The sequence below is a fragment of the Merops nubicus genome, unplaced genomic scaffold (assembly GCF_000691845.1).
Source record: "Merops nubicus isolate BGI_N331 unplaced genomic scaffold, ASM69184v1 scaffold30883, whole genome shotgun sequence".
NCBI classification, from domain to species: domain Eukaryota; kingdom Metazoa; phylum Chordata; class Aves; order Coraciiformes; family Meropidae; genus Merops; species Merops nubicus.
In genome coordinates, this window is record NW_008601519.1 from 6,448 (window position 1) to 23,862 (window position 17,415).

The 17,415-nt window shown below is 52.3% G+C and overlaps 2 protein-coding genes across 3 annotated transcripts in view; one reads left to right on the forward strand and one right to left on the reverse strand.

The window, feature by feature from the left end:
- Window positions 1–1,645: 1,645 nt before the first annotated feature.
- Window positions 1,646–8,826, forward strand: SLC25A42 (solute carrier family 25, member 42). Of its 2 annotated transcripts, XM_008938023.1 has the most exons (8): window positions 1,676–1,728; window positions 1,936–1,975; window positions 2,845–2,947; window positions 5,642–5,667; window positions 6,444–6,610; window positions 7,259–7,375; window positions 7,871–8,022; window positions 8,411–8,826. In XM_008938023.1, the coding sequence occupies exons 1-8, from the start codon at window positions 1,676–1,678 to the stop codon at window positions 8,734–8,736; spliced, it is 984 nt and encodes a 327-aa protein (XP_008936271.1). In that variant the 3' UTR covers window positions 8,737–8,826. The 2 variants fall into 2 exon arrangements, with proteins under 2 accessions (XP_008936270.1, XP_008936271.1); XM_008938022.1 differs by lacking the exon at window positions 1,936–1,975 and having other exon boundaries at window positions 1,646–1,759; window positions 2,836–2,947.
- Window positions 8,827–16,315: 7,489 nt separating this feature from the next.
- The window catches only part of TMEM161A (transmembrane protein 161A), a gene marked incomplete at its 5' end in the record, with an annotated part of 2,823 nt that continues 1,723 nt past the window's right edge, over window positions 16,316–17,415 (reverse strand). The window contains 3 exon segments of the mRNA XM_008938024.1: window positions 16,316–16,481; window positions 16,483–16,564; window positions 17,288–17,384. Of these exon segments, the coding sequence (XP_008936272.1) occupies window positions 16,316–16,481; window positions 16,483–16,564; window positions 17,288–17,384 (345 nt within the window).

Below are 17,415 nucleotides of genomic sequence, written 5' to 3' on the forward strand. Positions count from 1 at the left end.
CACATGGTCTGATGTGACCAAGCTGCTGTGATAGAACTTTCCAAATTCAAACGCTGATGCTGCTTGGGTCACGTTTTGGGCTCATCAGATGTTATCTTTCATTAAAATCTTGAGTTATTACTCTCCGAGCAGCATCCTGCAATCTCCTCTCTTCAAAAACACCCTCTGGAGTTGTAAACACATGGAGACGTGTCTTCCCAAAGCTCTAGCAAGTGATGTCTGGCCTTAGAGACACCCAGGTGGGTTTGTCCTCCTCTGGACCCAGCGTGCAGGTCGTGCATAGCTTCATCATCCCAAATTGGTCATGCACGAGTACAGACGAGGCTGAGCCGTCCCTGGCTTCGCCTTAATACCTCTGCTGCAACCAAGGGGGGTTTGAAAGTGAAGCCTGGCACTAATTTATGAGAGCTATGTGGGGGGAAAAAAAATAGGTCAGCAAGTATGAAAGGTGCTGACAAGCATATAATATCTTCAGATTGTTAAAAATAGGGAAAAAAAATAGTCTTAAGACTGTCTTTCCAAGCGAGCGAGCTGTGCCTGAGGTGTCCCAGGCAGCATGGGGGGCCAGGGTGGAGGAACTTGCTGGAGGACACGTGAGAGAGGCTGTGGCACGACTGGGGAGCAGCTCAGGAATTGAGATTTCTGAACAGCACCTCCCTTGAAAGGAGGCTGACAATGGAAATGAGTCTACCTGAGCAGGCTCCTTGCCTAGAAAACTGGTCTTTGTAGTCGCACGCCCTGTTTGTGCCTGGTGTGGGAGCTCGAGAGGCCACCCTGCTCTTCAGGCTCCAGCTCTTCAGGCTCCAGCTCTTCAGGCTCCAGCTCTTCAGGCTCCAGCCCTTTCATTTCTGCATCTGTAAAGATGAAAAAGTTGCCTCACAAAAAGCAGAAGCGTTAGGAAGTTAGATGCTGAAGGGATTGCTCCTGCTTACAGCCTTGTCTCTGTGTTTAGTCTGGGGTTAGACAAGACCTTGCCTTTCGTGAGGCAAGTGAGAGCACCTGTCAGAGCAAGAGGCATCTGTGCCAACAGCACCAAGCTCTTGTGCATTGCACGAGAGAGTGAGCTCTGAAGTCACTGCTGGGCTGCTTTCAGTCCTGTCACTGGTGTCATCAAAATAGCCTGTGTGGCACGTGTGAGGCATTGGATCCACCTCCTTCCCAGAATAATCCCCACTTGCTTCCAGCAGCTCGCAGGACTGACTGCTGGGACTATTTTTTTTTCCATTTTCCAGGCCTGGGTTTTAAATTTCTTGTGTGTCTTCTCCAATATTTGGCTGCTCAGCAGGCAGATTAAACAGCAACCAAACTCTCCTCACTGTAACTTTGGAGGAGGACAGAGCAGGATCTGAGTCTGATCCTAGAAACTATGGATATTTTGGTGTTATAACTTGCTGGGCTGAAAAGAGTGAATGTGATCAACACAGTTTTTACATAGCACCACACACACACATACACTGGCACCTTGAAGGACATGGGGCAAGGATCCTGGGAATGCTCCTCAGCTGGGAGCTTGGGATGGGGGTTTTCCTACTGAAAATGCCCCTGGGAGTAGGTCCCTTCCCATACAAGGTTTTTATTACCTCCCTGTTTCCTACTGCTGGTACTAACTGTTGCTTTGTCTTCCTTTTTAATTTAGGAGCTGTAGCTCTTCTGCCCACTTGTAAGTACAACTGGTATGGGTAATGGTGTGAGAGAAGGTCAAGTGGATTTCAAACAGCAGGATGTGGAGCAGGTTTCATCACCCCATCTCCTCTCAGAGGTAAGAGCAGCAGGTTGTTGGGTCTCTGCAGTGGGTTTGAGAGGAGACCTGTGTGGTTCCTGTCCAAAGGAAGCATCTCAATGGGGTTTGAGCTGCAGAGTCTGGAAGGAGCTACAGTGGATGTGTGAGATTTGCTCTCTCAGAGGGTGGCCAGGCAGTTCCAGCCCTCTGGGAAGAGGCTGGGCATTGCTGGCAGGGCTGCCTTCCTCCCTCAAGGTTATGTCTTTGGTGGCAGAGCTGGGAGGAGAGCCACGTGTCTGGCTGCCCCTGCTCTTGCTGCTGTTTCTAGACTCTTGTTAGAAGTGCTGGGACAGAAGGAGATGCTGAACCTTGCTCTGAGTTAGACCCAAACCCAGGCTGAAGTTCACCCCGTGCTGCCTTTGCATGGCCACCCTTGCGGTCAGCAGCAGCCAGGCAGAGCCTGGAAGGGAAAAATCAAATGAAACCATGTCTTTTGGGAGCAAACATTAACTTTTTAATTGTGAAACACTCTGAGTAAAGACCAGTGTTAACTGCCCCATGAAAACATGAAATGTGTCAGAAGTGAAGGCTCCTGAGCCTTGGCTGGACTCATCTTCCAGCTCGTAACCTTCACGGTGGGAGACTTCAAGTCTTTTGCTTGCTTTCTGCCCATGTGTTACAAGAAGATAGCTGCTTTTATAAATATGAGCTGTGGCAGGGAAGGCACCAATTCCATTCCATTTATCATAGTAGGAACCTGTCTTGGTTTATTCTTAGGGTCTTGGGAACAATGTGGAAATAGGGCTTGCGTGTGGCTGGAAGGGCAAGAAAGAAACCTGGCTTCTCTACATGCCTAAATGATGAGGAGGTAGTGGCTTAGCTTTTAAAAATCTCAAAAGGGGAAAAAACAGCACATGTAAGAGGTGTCAGACCCTAGAACTTTGCATCTTGGCAGACAAATGCTTCATGATCTGACCAGCAGCTTACTGTACTTGAAACCTTGAAGAGAATTTTGTCCCATGTCCTTGAGAGGGGGTAAATGCTGTAGGAAAGGTAAAACTCTACAACTTTTGCTTAGGATGGAGTGTGTCATACTGAACAATGCTTTGTTCTAGGGTAACCAGGAGAAAAAGAAAGTACTCAACTCCCTGATGTCTGGTGCATTGGCTGGTGCTGTTGCTAAAACTGCAGTAGCTCCACTGGATAGGACAAAAATCATGTTTCAAGGTGAGTCTCCTTGGCTTTTGCAAAATGCTTTTGCTTTATTGTTAGCAGAGTCCACAGCAGCTTCTCTGATCTGCTCAGCCAGCCTGTTCTCCTGCACTCAGCCATCCTGCAGTGACCTGGCAGGGCAGGGTGCAGACAGAACAGTGATGGGACCACAGTGAATTGAGTCTAGGAACCTATTGTTTGATTCCTGGTGGGGTTGTTTGATTCCAGGTGCCAGTCAGTTGTGCCTCTGACCTGGAGTGCTGGGTCCAAGTCTCATGGGAGTCAGCAAGAGTTTTGCTGTTTCAGTGTAACACTGATGCACGTGTCCTCAACAGGACAAGAAGCCTCAGGTTGCACCCAGGGAGGTTTAAGTTGAATATTATGAAAAATTTCTTGCCCTGGAGGGTTGCCCAGGGCAGTGGTGGAGTCCCCACCCCTGGAGGGGTTTCCAAGCTGTGGAGATGTGGTGTGAGGGACACGGGACAGTGGGGACCTGGCAGAGCTGGGGGATGGTTGGACTTGAGGATCTCAAAGGTCTTTTCCAACCAAATGATTCCATGATTCTGTATTGCTGGTTAGAGACAGTTGCCTGTGGCTCACCAGTGTTGGCTGGTTATGTGTGTCCTGTGACATAAGGGTGAGTTTTGGGGTGCAGGGCAAATGGACACTGTAAAGGCACCATTTGAGGGGGTGGTTGGTGACACTCTGGATTTCTGGGTCTGTTCAGTTTGGAGAAATAAGGTGGGAAGGGGAAGGAGCAATCTGAGGATTGTGGTGACACTGGAGGGAGGTAGCTGAGCTCTGAGAGTGTCTGGCCAGAGGCTGGATGCCTGGCTGTGCCTGCTCACAGGTATGCACTCTTTTCTACTACAAGTTGCTTTGTATTGCAGCTGAATTGTTGTTTTTAGGGTTGAAGTGTGGTTAAAGTGATGAGAAGTCCTGTGAGAAGCCTTGAAGCTGCAAACCAAGCTGTGTGTTCCTAAAGTGTGTAACTGCAAATGGAATTTAGCTCATTGGGATAGAAAATTCCCATGTGTTCAGTGGGATTTGGGATTCAGGCTCATCGTGGGCTCTGTGCAGTTCCTCTGTTTCACTTCAGGGTTGTCCCAAAGGGAAGTGTGCAGGCAGTGAGTACAGCAGACATTTGGTGAGGCCAGGAATTTTAAATCTAGCTGACATCCCAGATTAAATGAATTGGGTGTGCAGTTCCCCTGTTTCACTTCAGGGACTGTCAGCTACACGGGTTGTCCCAAAGGGAAGTGTGCAGGCAGTGAGTACAGCAGACATTTGGTGAGGCCAGGAATTTTAAATCTAGCTGACATCCCAGATTAAATGAATTGGGTAGGTTTAATCCAATCCCTGGATGAGATTTAATTTTGAATTGACTTTCATTTGACATGCTTTTCATTCTGGGCGTAGCAGGGTCTGAGCTCTGGGCCAGCAGGGATAGAGATCAGGGGGTGGAAGCCACAGGGAGGGAAAGCCTTGCCTGGGATGGTGGCTGGGAGCAGCTGCCTGGGCAGCAGTGAGGATGTGCTGTGCTTTCTCCCCAGAGAAAACACTCTGGTTCATCTAAGGTTGGAAATGTCAGGATCAGAGGTGAGGTGGGAGCTGCAGAACTGGGGTGAGTCAACAGCTGACCATCTAAATCCCCTTTAATTTGTACAGGCCTCCATTTATAAAGAGACCTCTTTGGTGTGGTCCATTAAACTTGCTGCAGAGGAAACAAAACGTGCCCGTTCTGACCAGTTTTGTGGCATCTCGTGGGTTTCTTAGTCTCTTCCTCTCCTACAGGTTTTTACTCTGGGGCCTCATCTTTGAGTATGAGGAAGGAAAGCATCTTGGGGCCATGGGAGTGTAGGAAGGTTGTCCCTTGAACCAGCAGCTGAAAAATTTTCCTGTGGGAGAGGGAGAAGAGCTCGTTTCCACTGCAGAGCCAGCTGCAATTGCCTATGGAGATGGTTTTATTTCTTAAAAAAAAAAGTGTTGAATTGCATAAAGGAGCAGCGTGGTAAAAACTGTATTTGCATGGGGTTGTTTGATACACTTGAGAGGTTACAAGTCTCAAAGGAGTTGGAAAGAAACTGCAACAGACACTTAATTGGAACCATGTTTCATTAGCGTTGCTGCTCGGGTTTTAGCCTTGAGTTTCCTTCCTGCTGGAGGAACAAACCAGACCTGCTGTATGCCAAATAAATCTTGCTTCCAAATGCCTCGTGTGTTACATAGTTAAAGAGATGCTGTCACTTTGAATGGATGCAAGAAGAGAAACTGAGGGTTCATTTGAGTTTGGCTGGGATGGAACCACTCTTGCGTGGAGCTTCACTAAACAGCCCCGTTCTGTGCTGGATTCTGGCACTGGGCTGGAACCTGTGCATGGAAATGCTCAAAAATAAGCAGTCAGTGCAGTTTTGATTAGGGTTTTTTTCTCATTTTTTAGTTATTCATTTATTGTTAGTGCTTTAAAGTGGCAAACATGACAGAAAATTATCATTTTCCTAACAGCAGGTGGAAAAAATGAACTTGGGTGCTAAAAAGAGTTTGGGAGCACTTACCAGTGGAAAGTGTTTATTACAAAGAATCTCTCTTTTCCCTTGCATTAATTCTTTTGCTTCTTTGTTTTATCCCTTGGATAAAATGCCTGTATGGTTTATTTGACCCATCTAAATGTATTGCAAGATCTAATGCTCTTTTTTTTTTCCTTTTTAGTGTCTTCAAAAAGATTTTCTGCCAAGGTGAGGTGGTGTGTCTGTCTCCTGTTGACCTGAAGTGTTTGATTAATGGTAGTAATAGCCCTAAACAGCATCTTTTGTTTGTATTTATTTAACTTTCTTGCTTGGCTTTTATTAGCAGTGCTCATAGTGAAAGAACAGAGGGGGAACAACTGGAAGCACTGTGTTTATAATACTCCTTAGCTTTTCTCTGGTCATGTTTTTAGCCAGTGCCTGTCCCAGAGGGGCCTCAGTCCTCATTCATGCTCCAGGAAATTCACTGTGGCATCACAGTAAATGTTGTGGCATCACTCAGGGCTCTGTTTTGAGACCTTCTCCTCCAGTGGTTGCTTTCTCTCCCCCAGCCACCACGGGAGGTGTTTCAGAGTAGATAGGAAATGAGAATTTGGGAGGTGATTGTTGCGTGTGGGTTACGGCTGCTCCATGTGTGCTGTGCTAGTGTGTTATCCAAATGGTTCTGTCTTACACTAAGAAGATTAATTAGGAAATGGTTTGTGCAAACAGCAGTCCAGCTCTGTGCCTTGCCCTTGGAGGGAGAATGAACTCCAGGTCTCTCTTTGCTCTGATGTCTCTGACTGGGTCTCCCTAGAGAAGGAGTTTCAGTTGTCGTATTCTGGAGCCAGGGTTGCGAGCGTAAACGGCTGAGAGCAGCTCGCTGTGCTTGGGGTGGGAAGGAGGATTTGGAGAGGTTAAGCTATAGGGTCACCTTTTCCTCCTCTGTTGTTTGGACTCCCTCTTATCATGATCTCCCTGGCTGACCTTTGATCCGTTGCCTGCAGGAAGCCTACAGGCTGATTTATCGCACCTACCTCAACGAAGGCTTCTGGAGTCTCTGGCGAGGGAACTCGGCCACCATGGTCCGTGTGATCCCCTATGCTGCCATCCAGTTCTGTGCCCACGAGGAGTACAAGCAGCTCCTGGGCAGCTACTACGGCTTCCAGGGAAAGTAAGATGCAGGGTGGCTTTGCTGCTGGCAGAGGATGGAGCGGTCCGTGGGGCCGTGGCCTGCAGGGAGGGAGGGAGGGAAGGAGCACATTTGTTTCTCTGCTTCATCCACGACTCCTGAGCTGGAAGCTCAGCTGGTACAGAGTTGTGCCAGCTCCTCTCACCATGTCTCCACAGAACAGGAAGGGGGGCTAAGCAAGGGGCTGGGGTCAGGGTCTTGCACAGGGGAGATCTTCGTGAGAAGAAGACCCTGTCTTCTAGAGGCGTGAGCAAGAAGTGGCCTAGAAGCTAGTGCTTCCCTGTGCTGAGCAGGCAGGCAAAACAAAGAGCTTGGCTTTGCAGGAGAAGCAACAAGATCCAGCCTCGTGCTGTTACCCGAGCTGTGCGTGTGGCCTGAGCCTCTTGCTCTTGGGCATTCAGTGTCTGAGACACCCCAAGTCAGGCTTGCTGTCCTCAGCAGAGATTTCTCTGAGCCTCTATGTCTTAACTGACTGTGGCAAACCACAGCTGCCTCAACCCCCACCCACCCCCCTCTCTTCGGTAGGCAGGCAGGGAAGGGATTCAGGAGCAGGTAGAGTAGAGCCATCCTCAAAAGCCACGTAGTTTTTCCATCTCCAGGTGATCTGTTTGGTCTCTTCTCTCACCTTAGAGCGCTGACACCCTTCCCTCGATTCATTGCTGGCTCTCTGGCAGGCACCACGGCTGCCATGCTAACCTACCCCTTGGATATGGTCCGTGCTCGAATGGCTGTCACGCCGAAGGAGATGTAAGTGCCTCACAAAAGCAAGTACAAGCACCACGAACAAACCCAGAACTTTCTTTTAAGGTCAGATGACTTTATTCCCATTTTCTGGGTCACTTCTTGCTCGGAGCCTTCGGTGTAATAAACCTCTTACTGCTGGGGTCTGAGCACTGATTAAATGGCCAGAGGTCTGGTTAGTCCAGGGGCTGGAAGGAGATCAATACTGAAAGACCTCACTAGTGAAGCCTCTGTGGGGGTTCTTTAGGAGGCCAGCTGGCACGGTGCCTCCACAAGAGATGGAGCAGACAGGGCAGCATGTTGTGGTAGGGCTAGAGGAGAGCTGGTCGCTGGCTCCTCCATTTGAGGACAGGCTTCTGAAATCCCTTCTGAGCTGTTTGATGAGCTCAGAGCCGAATTAATTAATTGTTGATCCTTCAGAAAGTCCTGTTGGAAATATTATCACTGGTGTGTGCAGGCACTAACCAGCACAGATTTGGTTTTCCTGTGTCCACCTGCTAGGTACAGCAATATTGTTCATGTCTTCATCCGAATATCCCGAGAGGAAGGACTGAAGACTTTGTACAGGGGGTTTACACCAACCATCCTTGGAGTGATTCCATATGCTGGGCTTAGCTTCTTCACCTACGAGACACTGAAGAAACTACATGCAGGTAAAGGCAACTGGGTTTGCTTTTGAGTGAAATGGTGTAGCCTTTTGGCCAACTTGAGGTGTCTGAATTCAGTGCTACAAGTCCTGTTCCTGGCCTTGGAGCCAACTGCAAAGTTCTGTCCTTGTGGAGGATGCCTTGTGCCTCCCTCTCTGAGTTCCAGGCTGTGAAGAAGGCAAGCTGCAGGCAAGCAGCCCGTGTCCTGCAGAGGAAGGAGAAGGTGCAGGCCCTGGCTGCAGCAGGACTTGGTTACATCCCAACTCACCTAACAGCCAAGTTGGAAACAAAATCCTCGGGAGCTCTGGCACTCTCTTTGGCTCTCAGCCCACTCGACCTTAGTCGTGTCTTTGTTACAGGAAGCTTCCTACACTCTGCTGCTTTCTCTCCCCAGATCACAGTGGGAAATCCCAGCCATCCCCCCCGGAGAGGCTGTTGTTTGGTGCCTGTGCAGGGCTGATTGGCCAGTCAGCCTCCTACCCCCTGGACGTGGTTCGCCGACGAATGCAGACGGCGGGGGTCATGGGACACACGTACAGCTCCATCCTCCTCACCATGCAGGAGATTATAAGAGAAGAGGGACTAATCCGTGGCTTGTACAAAGGACTCAGCATGAACTGGGTCAAAGGTCCAATTGCAGTGGGAATAAGCTTCACAACCTTTGACCTGACGCAGATCCTTCTCCGTAAATTACAGCACAGCACTAACGTTGAAAGGTAGTAGCTTAATCCCCACAGCCCTTGCTGGGGAAAAGTACAACACGTGTAGAAAGAGCAATGCTAGTGTTCCCTCACTCTGTCCCTGCTCTCCTGCAGCAGAGAACTTACCTTTCTTGTTTGGTTGCTTGGGGTTTTTTTTTCTGTTGTTGGATTTCTTTCTTTTTTTTTTTTTTTTTCCTTTTTAATGAGCCTCTGAGTTACTTGGAAACCTCAACCTGAAACTAACTCTTTCCTAAACAGAAGTCTTCTTACAGCTCTGCAGAACCGAGTCCTCTAAAGTGGCTGCCTCACCCTTCTGTGTTACTCTTTGATACTGGGAGTGGAGCCTGTCAAACAAACGTGTGCTGCTGCTGGCTCCTCACCTGGTCTCTGTGGGCAGATGAAGTGGTGGATGATGAAAGAGAGGACTTGGTGCTGTTGGAATGACCCCCTGAGTCTGGGGAGTGACTGCTGCTCCTGGTAGGCAGTTAGTGATGGAACGTGTTAGCTGGAGGCAGCCTGCCAAGTGCAATATTCCAGTTAGTCTGTAGGGAATTCCTGATTCCTCTGACCTGTAAGCATCAGTCTCCCTAAAACGGGACACAGCAGGGTTTAACAGGTCCAGCTCACTTCTTTTCTGCTGGAACTTGGTGAGCTCCAGTGGGAAATGCTGCCCCTTTTTCAGACATTCTCCTCATTTCTGGGTCAGGTTGCATAAAATGTCCCTTGCTTGCAACGTCCCTCTGAGATTACCAAAGACTGCAGGCAGCAGGGGAGGGAAGTTCTGGGCCCTTTTGTAGATCCCATTCTTGTGTTTGTTGTCAGTGTTGTTGAGCAGGGGCTGTGCCTGGATTCCCAAACTGGATCAGATGGAGCAGCAGCAGTGCTTTCCAGCTGCACAAACCCACTGTTGTCATGGTCTTAAGACAGTGTTTTCCTCAGGCTGTCGTGTTGATGCACTAGAAGAAGAAGTGTTACATACTGAAAACCTGAACAGTTTTATCCTTGCAGTATTATTAGTGCTGCTCTGTGCACCAGGCAAGAACAAAGGTCTCAAAGGCACACGTGTGGGTCAGCTCTCCCCAGAGGCTGCCTGGGTCTGGGGGTGCTGACTCGAGCTGCTGGCCGTGCTTCTGAACAACCTCGTTGTCCTTTGGTGCCTGCTGTGTAGGTCCTATCACCTTCATTCCTTAGCCCACACCTAAACCCACTTGCTTTTGTTCCTAGAGTTCTCCTGGACCAAGCAGGTCCTTAGGAGAACAAGCTCCACAGCCAGTATTGACCCTTCAGAAGTTACCTATGGTGCCAATCGTTTCCAGCTGCAGTGTGTAAATCAGTGGTAAAGTCCCTTTCAGGGTTTCTATTTCAAATCAGTTTTCAGAGAAATGAATATTTAGAGGTGTTTTATTTTTAAGTTCCATCCTTATATTAAATTTGGAGTGTGAGAGAGGTCAGAGCAAACTTCAGACTTCTCAGAGAATCAGGCCAGATAAGCCAAGATTTAAAAATCCCTTTCCAGCTGATACAGTCTGTAACATATAAAAGAAAAATAAGGCATCATTTAAAAGCTGTCCTTCTCTGCTGTGTGTGTTTTAGCTGTTGTAGTTTGAGCCTTGTGCCACGGCTTAATTAACAGGAATGGAGGTAATTGCACAATTGGTAGAAACAGCTTTCCCCTTTCTTTCGTCTTTGCACTCGTTCTTTGGAGCACAACTTGCTTCTCATGCCAAATATTTCCCTAGGAATGGAGCACCTATGCTTCCATCTGGTGGGCGTGGCAGAGAGCCAGCACGCTGAAGTTTTAGGTGTGTGTTGTTCCCAGAACACGTGGGCTGGGTCACACTTTAGTGCTTGGGGATGGGTGGGGCATTAACCTCAGTAATTTCTGCCTCCCAGCACACCAATGACGATTTCCCTCGTGAGACTTGACTGCAGCCCCTGATTTACTTTGTACTTACAGAAATGTGAGGTGTCCTTGGGTGTAACATCCTTCAGAGGTGATAGCCATGAGCTCTGTGTACGTGTTGCTCCCCTTGCTGAGGGAAGGTGATCAGCTCTTCTCTTCCTTGGGCTGAAGTTTTGTGCAGTCCTTTGCCAGAGCTCCGATTTCTTTTCTCCAATGGAGAAGCCAGTTACTCCTGCTCCTCTCTGGCTTGTCTGGCCCAGTGAGGAAATCCCAAGGTGGTTGCATCCTACCACAGAAGCAAGGTGCAGAGCAGCAGCTAGGTGTGTCCCAGGAGGTGCCTCTGTGTCTGACTGCCCAACCTGTGCCCAGCTCCCTCAGCCTGGAGGGTGCCAGTTCAGAGCATGGCCCTTGCTGCATGGTGATGGGGACTAGATGAAGGTGAGAGGAAGCAGAACTGTGGCCCCCAAGCTAGAGGGTCTCCCTTGCTCCCCAGTACAGTAGCTCATCTCAGAGGCAAGCACATCAGACCCTGTCTTAGGAGATGTTGAGCATCGCTGAACCCCTGTGGGTGGCTTAATTCCTCCTGGGTGCTGGCTGAGAAAGGATTTACACTGGATGACTAACCTCTGGTTTGGGACTGAGCAGGAGGGCAGATCAGCACAGGGCACCTTCTGCCATGCAGCTCGGGTGTGAAAGGAGGGGAAAACCCTTGGAGGAGGCATCACTCACCTTGCAGCTGATGCCCAGCTCACCTCCAGCCCTGAGGCACAGCCAGACTGGGGAGCACTGGGCTATGAGTTGTTCCTTCCTTAACTAGCAGCTGCACCTGGTTTGAATTCAGTGGAATTTTAGCCAAACGTTTTCCTGAGTTTTGCAGGCTGAGTGTTTGTTCAGAGACAGGTCTTTGAATTCAGTCTGTGATGCTTTTGGTGCTCTTGTTTCTCGGGCAGAACTGTTCAGAGTAACTGTGTGTGTGTTGTTGCTTTGGGTTGGTTTAAATAGCTTTTTTTTTTTTTCCCTTTATTTCTTCTTGATTTGAATGTAGAAAAGGAGAAACAGAGTGTTCTCTTCCCTTCCCTTAATCCTTGCATGAATTGACACATGTTCCAGCTCTCTCTGCTGCCTGGAATGAGTGCCTGAGGAGTTGTGGGCATGCTGATTTGGAAAGGGAGGGTGCTGGGTGCTGGCCAGGAAGGTTTGTTGCCTTTGAGAAAAAAAATGAAGTCTAACAGGAATCTTTTCCAGTCCTTTTCTTTAGAGCTTTTTTACTATCACAAATTCCCCAATTTTTCATCTCACTCTTCTCCGATTCCTTGAATTTCTTTTCAGCTCATGTTCTCCCTGTTCCTTAACGTGTTGCTGCCAAACAGTAATTTGTGCTTTTTTTCCCCCCCCTTGGCTACTCTGTCCCTGCTTCTGCACCTTTAGTCCTGCACTAGCACTTCGAGAAGATCAGGTCCAGTGAAAGGCATCCCAAATGAGAAACTCAGAGCTGTGAATGCCCAAACAACCCAACCAGGCTTCCCACTCAGGCCAGGCTGCCTGGGGGCAGGGAGGGCAAGAAGTTAGAGGCACTAGGTGAAGGGGCAGGAGGTTTTTTTGGAAAGGTTCTTGTGAACTGCTTGTCCAGCTTAGCACCTGCACTTCTCCCAGCATGTTTCCTTCACAAGCTGTGACATGCTGCTGCTTGTTTCCTTCAGCACCTCCACGTGATGCCCACTTGCTCTGGGAAAGCAGCTGCTTGTGGAGCAGGTAGCTTGGAGGGAGTGTGTCCTTCTGGAAGGCAGAAGGAGCTTGAATATGTGAGAGGTGGGACCTGAGCTGGCTTCTTGCAAAGCCCTTTATGCCCCCTGGAAGGGGGACAGAGCTGCCAGGACTGTGGGGGAAGCTCAGGAGAGGAGCTGCAGCCTCCTGAGGCACAAGGACACGGAAAGCCCTGGGTGGGTGGTGTGGGGCAGCACTGGTACTCCACAGGAGCTCTCCCAAAGCACTTCTGTGGAAAAATAGTGGTACTGTGGTTCACTTCTCCTCCCCTTCCACCCAGAAGGGCTCGAGAGCACTCACCTTCACCCTCTGCTGTCTGTAACACAAGAGCAGAGGAGGAGTGAAAGGAAACTTTGAGCAGAAGCACTGTGGCAACCCCGAGCGAGCCTGGTGCCAGTCCTGGGCGGGCAGGAGGGCGAGGGTGTGGTGGGGAGATGTGGCAGGATCCCAGCTGGGCACTTGGGCCCTGCAGAGAGCCAGGGCACGTGTTCTGCACCCTCCCAACCTGGACTGGGCCCCAGGAGGAGGTGGCCTTCCTCCAAACCAGCCTCGTTCTTAGTGCTAGGGGCCAGTTCCTCCCGCTTCCCCCGGGGCATCGTGTGAGGCAGGGGTGCCAGCCTGCTGCCCGTGTGGTCTGTGCATCTCTCAGCACAAACACTGTTAAAATGCCTTTTGTCAAGAGGTGTCCTCCCCACCCCTGTGTGCGAGTGTGTGTGTGTCAGTCCTGATGGCTTTTCTCGGATCTGGAGTTCTATTTTATTGCAGTGAAGACACTTTGTTATATAATGTTTATATATTTGAAGATTTGTGCCAAGAGAGGATGTATATTTAATAAAAAATTCTAATTGATTTTGCAGGCTCTCCGAGGGTGTCTCCTGCTCTATGTGGCTCATGAGAGAGGATCCTGGCTCATCTGGGTGGGGTTACTGAGGGGCTGAACATGGGGGAGGTCCAGGAAGGGCTCGTGGCTGGGGGTACCTGTTGGGGGATTTGGGGCACGGTGTACTCCACAAGTCTCCTTGTCCTCCAAAGTGGACAGGTCGGTGCTTTTGGGCTTCATGTGGGAGCTGGGAGAAGCTTGAAGGCAGGCAGGCAGCTGGAGGCAGTGCAGAAGCTGTGGTTGCCCCGGAGGAGCCCCGTGCTGTCCCTGTCCCCAGCATGGGACGGGTGTGCAGTGGCAGCAGGTGGCACTGTCGGCTTAGGCATGGCCCGGTGCTGTCCCAGAAGTTGGGGGTCTCCTGGTTGCTCAGCTTTTGGGGCTCTCGGTGCTTACAGCTGCATTTCAGGGCCAGGGTGGATGTGGTGCCTTGTGAGGCAGGAAGATCTCAGCAGTGGGGACAGGTCCAGCCCTCCTTGAGTAACCTGTGGCGAGACTGGGCAGAGCTGGTGTCCTGGCTGTACCCCGAGGGAAACTGAGACTCCCACTAAACCCTGCAGGAAGCCTGTGGCAGAGCTGGGGACTGGTCCCTGTCCACCTGCCCTGGCCCAGCTGCCTCTTGACCCTGCCAGCTGAGGGCATCATCCCAACCTTTGTCCTGGCTCCCTGTGTGGAGGAGCAGAGCATCCACCCGGGCTGGTCTGGGCTGCCAGGCACGGAGAGGGCTGTGATGAGAAACACCCCACTGCTCCAAGCAGGACCAGCTCTGCAGGATGCAGGCAGAAAGGGGATCCCATTTTGGATGGAAGTGGGGTGGGAAGGGAAAGCTCCCTGCTTCCCTCCCTGCCAGGGCAGGCAGGAACACCTCCAGGAGCTGGTGCAGTCCAAGTCCTCTCCCCAGCCCCTGGTTTCTTGCCAAGTGTGGCTTGGTGGCCACCAAAGGTAGGTGTGCACCAGGGGAGCAGGAGCCAGATCCAAATCCCAGCAGGTCCTCCTGCTGCCAGTCTGAACCTTGGTGCCAGAGGAGCCTCTGCAGCAACACCACCTTCTGGGGCCAGCTGCCCCCCTCGCTCCTGAGCCCAGCCCCACACCCAAATTCCAGCTACAGCAAAAGGACAAAGAGTAAAAATCATTCTGGGGAGAGGAAGATGGGGGGGCTCTTTCATTTTATTTGATGTGGCCCAATTTCAGTGCCTGTGGATCTGTCTCCTGCTCTTGGCTAGTCTATCAGTCATTGTCCCCGCCTGAGAGGGTCACGTCTGGGCAGATCTCAGGGGAGGAACTGTCTGCATGTCTGACTGCAGCACAACCCCAGGCCCTAGCAACCGTCCTCCTGCTGCGAAGGCCTCCCTGCCAGCTCAGCCCCCGGCTGCTTCCTCCACATGCTTAAGGAAAATTAGATAAATGAGCCATCAAGGCAGTCGGACTCGCTCCTAATGGGACGGCACAGCCTGGAACGAGTCCCTTCTGCAGCCCCAGCCCGGGGGAAATGCCTCTTCCTTGTCCCTTCTGCATCCCAGTCCTGGGGGAAATGCTTCTTCCTTGTCCCTTCCCACCCAAGTCCCTTCTGCATCCCAATTCTGAGGGAATTACTTCTTCCTTGCCCCTTCCCACCCCCATCTCGGGGGCAGTGCTGCTGGAGCCCAAGCCTTCCTGGCCCGGTGCTGGGTGAGGATGCTCTGCTGGGCTCTGGCTTCCCCAGCTGCTGGCAAAAGGGGATTTTCCCCATCCTTTTTTGGCTAAAAGGCCATTTGCTGTGTGCAGGCTGCAGGAGGGGGACCCAGGCGGAGGAGGGCTCCCGGATTAGCCCTGTTAACACCGGGCTGCTGCCGCCTTATCTCGGCCCTTAGCACGAGGGAATTAAGACCATTACAAGGCTATCAAATAGGATCAGAGCCCCTCTCCCTTTCTCTGAGCAGCCCAGACTCGCTAATCCTTTTTCATGCAGCTGGACCAGCACCCACCGTGGGCTGGGAAGAGCTCGGCTGCGATGGCCAAGGGGCCCTGGGCTCAGAGCCCCCTCCCCGGTGCCACCAGCCCCAGTGTGACCCCGGGACAAAGCACCAGGAACGGGCACAGAGTTGGGCTCTGAGGGGTCACCCTGAGGTCTCCTCCCAGAGCACGGCGAGGCCACAGGGTTTGTTCCAGTCTGGTAACTGGTAGGGGGCTCTGCAGCTCACCCAGCTGCCCTCCCACTATGGGACCCCTGCCCTGCTTGAGGGGCCTCGGGGCTGCAAAGTGCAACCAAAGCAGCAGCTTCTGGAGTGGTGAAACATTCTGAGTTAATTCTTTATTTCTAAAACCTCCAACAGCTGAAGCTGCTGGGCCTGAGTTCACACAAAGCAGGGGGATGACCCCCAGGAGCTCTGACTCAGCTGGCCAGAGCAGCAATCCTACAGAAACACACCTCACTAGGCAGAGCAAACCCCAAATTCTGTGCTGGCAAGGAAAAATTGTTTACACTGAAGGTGGTGAGCCCCTGTGCCAGGCTGCCCAGAGAGGTGGTCACGGCCCCATCCCTGGAACCATCCCAGGGGAGGTTGGCCAGGGCTCTGAGCACCCTGCTCTAGCTGGGGATGTCCCTGCTTCCTGCAGGGGGGTTGGATGAGATGACCTTGAAAGGTCCCTTCTCCCCCAAACCACTCTATGATGGCAAAGCCAAGCTGCCACCCCAACCTGGCTGCGATGCCCACCAAGCCCTCTGCCCAGCAGGTACTGCCTGGGGCTGGCAGGAGCAGCAGTTGCCCCAGGGCAGGTCAGAGCAGGCAGCAGCAAAGGGGGCTGCGTGGCTCCGGCTCCCCTGGGCTCCTCGGTCACTGTGTGGGGGCAGGAGGAGGAGGAGGAGGAGGAGGGGCAGGGGCAGGAGGGACGCAGCCAGAGCTGGGCACAGCAGGCACGGTGGTGAGCAGCAGCAGGAGCGGGCGATGCCCACGCTGGCATGGGTGTGCAAAAGGGGTAACAGAAATACCCCCACGCGTGTCCACGTGTGCCACCAGCACGTGCCAGTGGGGAAACCAGCCAAGGGCACCGGCTGCACCCCGGGGCACCCCCTGCTCAGGAGGCTGCCAGGTACTGGTGGAAGTAGAGGCCAAAGAGGCTGGTGACAACCTGGCAGGCGGCCACCCACCAGGTGAGGAAGGCGAAGAGTCCCCGGAAGAAGAGGGGGGTGAAGATGCCACCCAGGATGCCCGTGATCTGCTGCACGGCCGCACGCTGCCCCCTCCCCGCCGGCCCCTGGCACTGCTGCTGGCACTGCCAGAGACGGGAGAGGGGGCTCTGGGTACAGCCCCCAGGAGTGATGCCCTGTGTGACAGAGGGGATGGGTCTGCAGGGGCTCGGTGCCCAGGCTGCAGCCCCCTCCCCCTGCCACTGATGTGCTGGTGTCTGAGTCCCAGCGTGCTCATGGCATGGGTTAGGTTCATGCCAACTGCAAGTCGTGTCTTGAGAACCTGGGGGTGACTTGGATGCTGAGGGCTTGATGATAACTTGAAGGTCTCATCCTGCCCCTCCTGAGCCCCTCTGCCCCTCTCACTATAAGAATGATACTGAGGGGCTGGAGCGTGGCCAGAGAAGGGCAACGGAGCTGCTGGGGAAGGGTCTAGAGCCCAAGTGTGGGGAGGAGCAGCTGAGGGAGCTGGGGGTGCGGAGCCTGGAGCAAAGGAGGCTCAGGGGAGACCTTCTGGCTCTGCCCAGCTCCTGACAGGAGCCTGGAGCCAGGGGGGGGTCGGGCTCTGCTCCCAAGGAACAAGGGACAGGACAAGAGGAAAGGGCCTCAAGTTGCCCCAGGGGAGGTTGAGGTTGGCCCTGAGGAACAATTTCTTCCCCTGGAGGGGTGCCCAGGGCTGTGCCAGGCTGCCCAGGGCAGTGGTGGAGTCCCCACCCCTGGAGGGGTTTCCAAGCCGTGGAGATGTGGGGTGAGGGACACGGGGCAGTGGGGACCTGGCTGTGCTGGGGTCACCACTGGACTCGATGAGATCTCTTCCAACCAAACAGCCCCTACAGTTCCGTGCTTCCCACGGCCCTTACCCAGCGTCTTGAGGAGCAGCGTGCAGTGGAGGGTGAGGATGACAGGTCCCAGGTACTGCAGGCTGACCACGGAGACGTAGCAGTAAATCCTGGTGATCTGGGGGCAGCGGGGATCAGCAGGAGGCGGG